General features: G+C 43.8%; 1 protein-coding gene across 5 annotated transcripts in view; it reads right to left on the bottom strand.

The window, feature by feature from the left end:
- Positions 1–10,847, bottom strand: part of SYNJ2 (synaptojanin 2) — a 96,981-nt gene that overhangs the window by 51,328 nt on the left and 34,806 nt on the right. For 3 of the 5 annotated variants that reach the window (XM_037895056.2, XM_043544258.1, XM_043544260.1), the window contains exons 3-4: positions 8,336–8,606; positions 5,673–5,898 (exon numbers count right to left, since the gene is read on the bottom strand). In XM_037895056.2, coding sequence (XP_037750984.1) covers positions 5,673–5,898; positions 8,336–8,606 — 497 coding nt within the window. The remainder of the gene's footprint in view (positions 1–5,672; positions 5,899–8,335; positions 8,607–10,847) is intronic. The other 2 variants (XM_037895057.2, XM_043544259.1) reach the window with 2 other exon arrangements.

The following is a 10,847-nucleotide window of genomic DNA, read 5'->3' as shown; positions in this document are numbered from 1 at the left end:
ATTATAGAATCAGGCCCACCGCTGTCTTTAAGCCACAAACTTAGATGAGGCCTAAATCTGGACTACCATTTTGGGGAAGGGCCGAAACAGTTTTCAAAAAGCAGATTCTGACAAGGATAATCAGGATGCCAAAAAAGAAAATCCTGATGAAAATTTCTCTGGAAAAAATAGTAGGACCCATACACAGCTATTCACATTTCTAAATATTAAGGCCTCAGTTCAGGAAGGAACATAAGCATGTGCTTAAATCCATTCCTATTCAGGGCAGCAATCAAGCGCTACTGTAACTGCTGTCATGAAACAGCAAAGCTTTTCTGAATTGAGGTCCAACACTATTTTTCTTAAAATAGGGAAGGGAAGGTTAATTGAAAAAGATCCTATTTCCTTTTATGGTCTGTAAAATTTCAATATTAAAAACACCATGTAACAGATATATATATATATATATATATATATATACACAGTAGAACCTCAGAGTTATGAACTAACCAGTCAACCACAGACATCTCCATTTGGAACCAGAGTGCACGATCAGGCAGCAGAAGAGACCAAAATAAATAAATAAATAAATAAAGCTAATACAGTACAGTACTTTGTTAAACGTAGCATTTTTCTTCTGCATAGTAAAGTTTCAAAGCTGTATTAAGTCAATGTTCAGTTGTAAACTTCTGCAAGAACAACCAGAATGTTTTGTTCAGGGTTATGAACATTTCAGAATTCCGAACAACCTCCATTCCCTAGGCGTTCGTAATTCTGCGGTTCTACTGTATAAGGGAAAACAAAAAACAACCCCCCCACACACACACTAATTAATCTTTTTGATCATTCTTTTTGCTTAAAAGCAGCCAAAATCATACACCAAGAATTTAATATTGGGGGAAAAAAAGAGGTTCGCTCAAGAGTTGACAGTTCCCTGGAAGACAAATGCGGGGAAGGAGGAGAAAAATGAAATATTAACACTGACAAGCACATAAACTAAATAAGGAAAGCATACTTGCTTCTTCAGTACAATCTGGAGAAAAGAAAGGAATGGGGGGTGGGGAGGAATGGGGGGGAACGTTGAATCAAGTTAACTTTTGTTCTCAGTAGAAATCCATCAGAAAGATGTCTTACTTTTTTCCTTGCTATATGAAACATTGTGAACAAAGCGAAAACATGTTATTTAGGCCCCTTCTGGGGAACAAAGCATCATTTCAAACCCTTCTCAAAAGGTTATTTACAGCATTGTGAGTAGGAAGAGGTGCCCCTTTTTTTACAAAATGCTGGCTACAGTGGTTCAAGTGCACACTTTCAGAAGGCTTTTTCACAATGCCCCTCACCCTCTACTTCTGCTGTGTCAGCCTTTCTAATGGCTTTTATCTTTCTTGTAAAGTGATTAAACTAAATGACCAAGTAACTAAAAGACTGACTGGTGGCCTGATTTTGAAAAGAAAAAACTAAAGTGAGATATTTAGCTCCCCCACTCCTTTTCTGCGCAATGAGTCACCGCAGTTCAGTGAGCCCACAAAAAATGACTCACTGCAGAGCTGAAATGCCACAAGGCTAACTCAGTGGGAGACAAAAGAATCCCATCTACGCATTAAAGAGCTGCCTGGAGAGAAGGCTAATTGTTTCTTCTTTTTAAAACAGAAAAATATTAGAATTAAAGCTTTGTAAAGGGGGAAGAGAGTCTGGCCTTTTCAGAATCCTGGGGTGATATTTATTCATGAAGCACAGAGCCAGCATGCCAGTACTGTACAGGCTGCTGCAAATGGAAACAAAATGTTATTCTAATTACAGAAGGCCAAGATATTACCTCATAGCCGATTAGTCAGTAGTCTACTGTGAAAGCAGAAGAGAGTTTAATTTAGGGCTTTTACTTCCTAATGGTAAGTGGATGCCAGCTTGAACTGGACCTCATGTATCTTGATGTTTAGTTCTCACTTTGTTTTCTTAGGACAGTTAACCTGACAAAAATTATACCTATTACCAATGGCAAAGTGAACTTTTTTTTTCTTCCTTAAAAACATCAGAGCACTCCTATAGTTATTGATCTTCCAAGTCCTTGAGTCACTCTGTACTCATTTCCTCCCTGCTTTGGCTTTGCCTTTTCCAGTTCCGAATCACTCAAAAACCTTTAGTCTTCCCACTCTTAGATGACGACTTGCTGAACTGGAAGAGAAGTACAGCAGGCCCCGTGCAGGCTGCACGGCTCCTGACGAACCCCTGTCCCATTCAACTGTCAGCAATCTATCAACATTTTGCCATTCCATCGGGGACTGAACCCCACTTTTGCTGTGATGCAATGGGCATTATATTTTTGTGTTAATCATTTCCAGCATGCAAGAGCATAATCACATAAGCTAAGGAACCTTGGACCCAAATGGCTGGCATACTGAGAAATAGTAATTGTATACAGGACTAGCAACTGAACCTAGGAGGTAGCATTGCGAATTTGGGGCTGACCTAAGAAAGGTTGGCTACCCATCTCAACATCTAACTTTTCTTCCTTTACAAGAAGATCAAAGCATCCCACACTTATTTTGGTGAGGAAGTACTATACTATACTTGGTATGGTTTGCGGGGATTATATATTGCTTTAGAAGGCGAACATAGTGACATCTTTCTCTTTTTTCTGTTCCCTCTGCCCAGGGGTAAATTTCACCTACATGTGCACAAATCTGTGCGCCCCAACAGAAATGTTTTCCAATGGACTAGGCACCAAAATTCCAATCTTCAAAAAACAGATTCTCAAGCTTTGAGGGCAGAGTTTTGTATATTTGCTCCTGAAAACGTCGAAAACTGTTGACCAAGTGTAGGGGTGATGTTTTGTATGCTGGAAGTTATGGCCTTCTCATTTATCTCTGATCTCCCATATAGATGTACCTCTTTGTGAACCTTAAAATCTGCATTTGTTTAAAACTATCGCTCTTTTGGCTGGGAGTAGCTTCCAAAAAGGAAAGAGAGGCTATAGCTGAATACGAAAGTGCTCATTTCAACAGACATAGGAGGTCTCAGGTTCTTCAGGGTCCAGTGCTTTTTGTTTATTTTAAATGTAGCAAACCCAGCAGTAAACATATGACTGCCTTTCCTTGTTTGCTTTGCTGTTGTAGCTGTGTTGGTCTCAGGATATTAGAGATCAGCTTTCAAAGCTTTCTTCATGTTCCGAAAAAGACAAGTTTGAAAGCTTGTCTCTTTCACCAACATAGGTTAGTCCAGTAAAAGATATTACTTCACCCACCTTGTCTCTCTATTATTTAGCTTTGTCATGTTAATTTAGGGACCCAGATCAAATTAACACATTTCACCCTTGTGTTTGTTATCAGCACCAGTTGGAATTAGGGTTTCCACCTTTCTGCTGGGCAAGCCTGAAGCCTAAAGTCCTGCCTTATCCCCTCTTATCAAACCACATCCCATATGCAAAGCCAAGTCTATCCCAATGGAGATGTACTGGAATTTGCTTCCTGGCCACTGACCAGATGACAGCTTCTCTCTTTGTCCTCTTTGCTCTACTTAGTTGGCTGGAGGAATTTTTTAATCTCTCACCCACTTTCTGGTTTCTTTGTCATGCATCTTCCTCCTGACTAGTGCCTTGCATTTCAAAGCTCCAGAACCTTTCCCTTATTATATTCTGGAGATTATTATGGTATCTGAATGCTGAATGCTGACAACATATTAATTTAGCCTTGCAAAAGTCCTGGGGGGTAGGAAGTTGTCAGTATCCCTTTTTACAGATGGAAAAATTGTGACACAAAAAATTATGATGCTACCCTGAAAACACTTATCCATAAATTAACCATGTGCATGCACGTTGTCCTGGGACTACTTATGCAGGTAAGTGCTTGCAGGATCCACGGCTAAGTGACCTGCTTAGGGTCACAAAGGAAGTCTTCGCAAAAAGAAAAGGAGTACTAGTGGCACCTTAGAGACTAACCAATTTATTTGAGCATAAGCTTTTGTGAGCTACAGCTCACTTCATCGGATGCATTCAGTGGAAAATACAGTGCGGAGATTTATATACACACAGAACATGAAAAAATGGGTGTTATCATGTGTCTTCACCACAAGACCCCTTTCCTCCCAGGAAGAAGGCTAAGGAGATTAAGGCCAGGTCCACACTAGAAACATTTGAAAGTATAATAATGTTGGCTAGGGATGTTATTTTTATGACATTTTTATGCCAGCAAAAGCCCTAGTATAGACACAGTTACACTGGGGGGAAAAAATGCTTTTGCTGGCACAGCTGATTTTGTTTCGTGAGCTAGTGTAAACTGTACTGGTTACAACACATTTTTGCCAGTAGAAGCCGTGTCTGTACCAGCAAACCTTTTCTAGTGTAGTCTAGACCTAACAAAACAGTCTTTAAAAAAAAAAAAAAGGCAAAAAAAAAGCGTGGAATAAAGTTACAAGAGCTTTCAAAAGAACTTCTGCTTTTTTTAGGATGACCAGATGTCCCAATTTTATAGGGACAATCCCGATATTTGGGGCTTTTTCTTATATGGGTGCCTATTACTCCTCAACCTCTGTCCTGATTTTTCACATTTGCTATCTGGTCACTCTAGCTTTTCTCCCACCTTCTCTTGCATGGGGAATCAGTCGTACTTTAGAAGAAAAGTACTTTAAAAAAAAGATTTTATTTTCAGAGCAAAATTCACAGTCATTTTATAATAACTGTATTTTAAAAACCTTCTTCTTGTGATGAAGCACTGGCCTCTTGATTGATTAAATACTTGGTGCCATTGAGAACCTCGTGGCTTATGTCAACGGTTCTCAAACTTTAGCAACCCGAGGACCCTCATTTTGATTTAAAAAAATTTGTGGACCCCCCAAGCCCCCCCGCTCAGCCCCAGATCCTGCCCCCACTCCACCCCTTCCCCCAAGGCCCCATCCCCGGCCCACCTCTTCCTGCCCCCAATCCACCCCTGCCCCTCCTCTTCCCCGCCTCTTTCTGCCCCCTCCTTCAAGCACGCCCCCTCTCTGCTCCTCCCCTCCCTCCAGACGCCTCCTGAATGCCGCTGAACAGACGTTCCCCAGCGTGCAGGAGGCACTGGGAGGGAGGGGGAGGAGTTGAGGGATGGAGGGGGAGGAGTGGATCGGCGGGGCCAGTGGCCCCAGACATGATTTCGCCCCCTTCCCTGAACACAGCCCATCCCTGCTCCTCCCCCACCTCCCGCAAGCCACTGAACAACTGTTCCCCAGAGTGCAGGAGGCACTGGAAGGGAAGGGGAGGAGTTGAGGGAGGGAGGTGGAGTAGTTGATCAGCGGGGCCGGCAGGCCCCCTGGAGTACTCTTGTGGACCCGCAGGGGTCCACGGACCCCAGTTTGAGAAATGGTGGTTTATGTGTTGATTTTGCTCATGAGTGATTGTTGCTCAGGACAGGAATTTCTGAATCCACTGAAAAATGCACATTTATAATTTGACAGAAGCCTGGGGAGCTAGAACTTCCACAGTGGGAAATAAATCAAAAACATAAGTTACGAGTGCCCAAGAAGCTAGAAGTACAGAAGGAGAACTGATTGCGTAGGAGCTTAATGAGCGAGAGTGAAGAGACACTTCATGCATAACAGCATCTTAAAACACTGCATGCAAAAAGCATTTGCCGAGCTCCTCTGATTCTTGCCGTAAACGATTCCCCAATTATACACTGATGTGCTGAATTATTTATTATCATAGGATCCATTCAGCCATTTACCTGCTCTGTCTCAACAAAATTAGATACGTGTCCATCATCACTGACCCCTCGAATGTGAAACCGGGCCCCAGCTCGTTCGCAGCTGATCCGGGAAATGAGGCAGACCTTCGCCTTCTTGTGAGAGGCATAAACCGTGTGGATGTCCACTATGCCACAGATCGCTTTTAGCAGCCAGTCGGAGCAGTTCACCTGGTTGTGTTTAAAGGGCTCATGCAGCAATTGGTTCCTGCAAGATTCAACAGAGCATAGATTCATTTACTCAAAAAATGAGAGAGAGAAACAAGTTGTACCCCACATTGTTCACTAATTAAAGCTTATAATAGGAGGTTATTCCTTTTTTATTGCACCTCACTTTATCTGAAACTGATAATTAATAGATGACAATCCTGGTGAAGGCCATAATTCACAGAAACTGGGAGATTTTAACAGTGTGACAGCCACCATACTTTTGCCTATGTGTCCAGAAGACTTTGCCCCGGCCATATAAGTTCATATGCAAATCTCACCTTTCCCAATTTTCTGATCTCTGGAAACATGCTGGTGGTCATTAAAAGGCTCTTACCTAAATTACAGTGTTGTCCAACTAACTCGTTCAGGCAGTGCTGCCTGGAACCTGGTCTACACTACAGTTCCAACAGGTTTTAAAACTGGTTTAGCAGAACTCTTTTTAAAATCTGTTGGAATTTTGAAGGAAGTTTTCCCAGCATAGACCAGGTCTAAAAGTGAAAGGAACTGTTACAAACTGAGTTCTGCATGGTTTACAATGGAAGTATTACCTTTGTGGGGTTGTTTTTTTTTTTTAAGCAAGCCAGTCTGTGACCAGGTCTGAGAGGCATGCATAGTTTCTCCAATGTACTTCCATCAGACATCAGCAATTCCCTATTACAGTTACTATACCAGTGGAATTCTACGAAAGATTTGCGCTTTGCAAAGCAAAGAATTTGAAAAAGGTGAAGAATTGTTCTACTATTTTTATATAACATAGCTAAAAAACAGCTACAAAAGAATTACATTTTCCTCCTTCCTTCCATATCTCCATGTAAAAAGAAAATCTACCCATCTTATCCAAGGCAAACTCCAGTAGGATTTCTTTATTGGAGTTCATGTTACAAGGTCCACAGATGGCACTGCCTACAGTTAAGGTTGCCTGACACCTTAGGCAGGTTAAGGCAGAACCTTTTTTCAGCTGTTTTTATTTTTTTCCCAAACTTTGGAAATTGGGGATGAAATTTTCCATGCTAGTGGCCTATCTTGGGTTTTTTTTAAATTTCACATTATATATAATGTTTCACATATTCATTTTAGAAATACAAGGGATCTTATGTTAGACAACATATAAAAGCATAGGGCTTCCACATAAACTAAGATTAATCTAGCGAGACACAATAGATTGATACAGAAAGCAGATGTGCCACTGAATTCAAATATGTATCTTCTGAGAGCAAACTATCAAAAGAAAGCCTTTAACAACTGTATATATTGTACTATTTCTATATTAAAAATATACCTCTAATTTGGCAGTTTAATTCTGTTGGAACACAGCTGGTTTGCTGTGTCAGCTGTTCCATGAGGAAGGCACACACAGCACAGTTGAAACTGGGTTTTATATTGCACTATTCTGAACTAAACACCACTTATCAGGTGAAATCCCATCCCAGCTGGAGAGATTATTTACCAAATTGAATTCCTCTGCCGTATCTGTTAATCATCTGTTACAACCCTGTTCAGCTATTGATATTTACCTACTGCCGGCCACAAGAAGTATTTCACACTAGCAGCGTAATTCTGCCAAAGTATTACTTTTCACATGCATTATATAACTTCTTATTTATTTCCAGTACAGTTTAGCTTCCTATGTGACTTCCTACCATTAAAAAAAACCATACCGGATGAGGGGGATTGGAGTACCCTATCAAAACTGGAGGATAAACAAACTGAACTCCCTCTGCAGCTGGCCCACGTAGGAAGGATCCTCGTTTCTATGTATTTTTTTCCATTCAACCAATCTTTGCTGCAGTGAGACATATTTGTTACTTTGTTTTTAAAACTGTGTTACTCAGTAAATAAAATAAGTGCACATCAACATACCAGAGGAGTTAGTGTATGTGCAATGGTTTGATTACAGTTTTAATTACAAATTAATTGATTAACATAGATATCTGCAATGTAAAAACTAGGGTACATTACTGCAATGTTAATTTAGAGACTTTAAACCCACGAGAATTAGGAAATAACACATAATGCAGCAGAAGTGATGTATGAGGACAAGTACAGGTTTTTACCACATTAACAATGCTTGTTAAACAAATAATTAAAAAAAAAACAAAAAAACCTTGGGAAGTAAACTACTTATCACATATAAAGAAATGTATTTATACTGTATGCAGTAAATATAGCAAATATATTTTTTCTTTCTAGAAAAACCAGAAACTGCAATTATTAAATTTGCTTTTGCAGCTAGATTACATAAATACGCTAGCTGTTAGTGGCTCAACCCTGATTGACCATGAATCTGCCAGAGCACATGCCCTGTAAAGTAAAATGTTAGTTAAGCAAAACGTATCTAGATTTAAATCTATAGCTTTATTTTTCTCCAGGGTTATAGGAGATTGAGAGGGAAGCCAGGCTTGACTAAAGACTTGGAGATAACGTGCAGTACTAACCAGAAGAAGGAGTTACCAGATTCATAGTTGTTATCACCCTGCTTCTGGGCCCGCACTGTCAGGTCAAAATTTGAGCCTGCATTTGGCCAGGAGAAATAGAACATCCCAGAGTTCAGGATTTTCTTAAGGGCATTAACACGATCCTCTTCCTTGGTTTCTTCCTGGAGGGGACAGAAATCTGTTGCGGTGATTTTGTAAACTTCAGCATCCAGGATTTTTCCCACGGATGTACAGCCTGTCACCAGGACCAGAAAATGCAGCCGCATGTTACCTAGAAGGTGACAGTTACATAAGAATTATATAGAAACACAAGCTATGCCATTCCAAATCAGCCCAGCAATCTGTCATGTCTGTTGTCCTGCCTCCAGCCATCAGTATCTCTTGTTTCAGAGGAAGTCAAATAAAACCTATGCTGCGTGTGGCTAACATGAGATCACAATATCTATAAGGATAAGTTAAAGGGGAAAGTTAAAAAGACATTGTAGTTATGACATACATTTAAGAAGCAGCAACATTTCACAGACTGTAAACTTTTCTACTCTTCCCTCTGTTATCGTGAAAGTTGGCCCTGTGCAGGGGCCCAGGACAAAGCCTATTTTGAGGGTTTAAGTGGGACTGGCCCTGGTGCTGGTTCACCGCACAGGGGCAAATTTCACCCTTGCACGGCAGGCAGTTTTCTTAGTGTGCAATGCGTTTGTTTCAGGTGAAACCCTGTGATAAAACATCAGTTACATTGAAGCTTTTAGCTCAAACAGAGTAATAAAATGCAAACATCACCCATGCTGGCAGAACAGAGTCCCGTTTACTCATACAAGGCTCCTGAAGGCTTTTGTTCCAATTAGCATGAATGCAATAGGTTAATGCAGTGGTGAGCTGGAGCCGGTTCGCTAGAACCGGTTGTTAAATTTAGAAGCCCTTTTAGAACTGGTTGTTCTGCAAGGGACAACTGGTTCTAAAAGGGCTTCTAAATTTAACTGGCCAAAAGTGGGTGCACTTTAGAAAAGGGCTTCTAAATTTAACCGACTCCGTGGGTGCTCCAGCCCTGGAACACCCAAGGGGAAAATTTGGTGGGTGCAGAGCACCCACCGGCAGCTCCCTGCCCCACCCCAGCTCACCTCCGCTCCGCCTCCTCCCCTGAATGCGCCGCCTCGCTCTGCTTCTCCGCCCCCCCCAAGCTTCCCGCGAATCAGCTGTTTGCGCGGGAAGCTGGGGCAGGCTGAGAAGCAGGCGGTGGCTTCCCACTCAGGCCCAGGGAGGCAGAGGTGAGCTGGGGCAGGGGGGCGTGAGGAGGGCTGCCCTCGCCGCAGCAGGTAACCCGGGGGGGAGGGCACACAGGGGAACCGCTCCCCGCCCCAGCTCACCTCAGCCTCCCTCGGCCTGAGCAGGAAGCCGCCACCTGCTTCTCAGCCCTCCCCGGCTTCCTGCTGAACAGCTGATTCGTGGGAAGCCGGGGGGGCGGGGCGGAGAAGCAGGGCGGGGCGGTGCATTCAGGGGCGGAGGCGGAGCGGAGGTGAGCTGGGGCCAGGCGTGGGGCGGGGAGCTGCCGGTGGGTGCTCTAGCCCTGGAGCACCCAGGGAGTCAGCACCTAAGGCGGCACTTTTGATGTGATCAGTGGGGGAGCGGCCACTCCCCCTGTTCCCCGCCCTAGCTACACTCCCCTGCCCCTAGGAGCCAGAGGGACCTGCCGGATGCTTCCTGGGAGCTGCCCCAGGTAAGCACCTCCGGGACTCCACACCTCGCCCCCCGGCAGGTGCCTCTGGCTCTTAGGGGTGGGGTGGGCACCCACTACGGTGGCCCACGAGACCCTCCTGCCCGGTTCCGGGGGCAGTCAGAGGACAGGGGAGGGGGGTGGATGGGGCAGGTGTCCTGGGGGGGGCGTCAAGGAACGCAGGGGGGTTGGATGGGGTGAGGAGGGAACCCGTTGTTAAGATTTTGGCAGCTCATCACTGGGTTAAGGTACAGAAAGATTGAGGCCTTGTCTACCCTACACAGTTTTGTCAGCAAAAGGCAGCTTTTGCCGACAACACAGTGGAGGTGTACGCGCTACAATGCTACTTTTGTCGGCAAAACTCTCCTGTTTTGCTGACAAAATAAAACCACCTCGACGAGAGGCACAAAGCTTTTCGTGGCAAAGTTAAAGCAACAAAGCGTCAGTGTAGATGCTGCCGTTCATTATGTCAACTTAACTGGCCTTCCCCAGTATCCCACAATGCCCGCCATGACCATTCTGCTCACTATTTTGAGCTTGGCTGCCCTGCAGGCATGCACCCCTCCCCTTTCAAAGCTTTGGTAAGTTCTGACAGCTGAGTGTGCCACTCTGGCAGCAAAGAGCAACTTGGAATCCTGCTCTCCCCTGCACTAGGAACACAGCGGCAGGCAGGTTGCTACTACCCGGGGAGAAGGGGGGAGGGACTGCTGTGCTGAGCCAGGATGGGAGGAGGAGGCTGACATGTGTGGGGGTGTCCCCTTACCCCTGCCTCAGGACTGATTGCTTCCGGCTGCTGTCTGAACT

This window comes from Chelonia mydas, chromosome 3 (genome assembly GCF_015237465.2).
Source record: "Chelonia mydas isolate rCheMyd1 chromosome 3, rCheMyd1.pri.v2, whole genome shotgun sequence".
In the NCBI taxonomy this organism is placed as follows: domain Eukaryota; kingdom Metazoa; phylum Chordata; order Testudines; family Cheloniidae; genus Chelonia; species Chelonia mydas.
The sequence above is the reverse complement of the archived record's forward strand: the minus strand, read 5'-3'. Positions and strand labels throughout refer to the sequence as shown.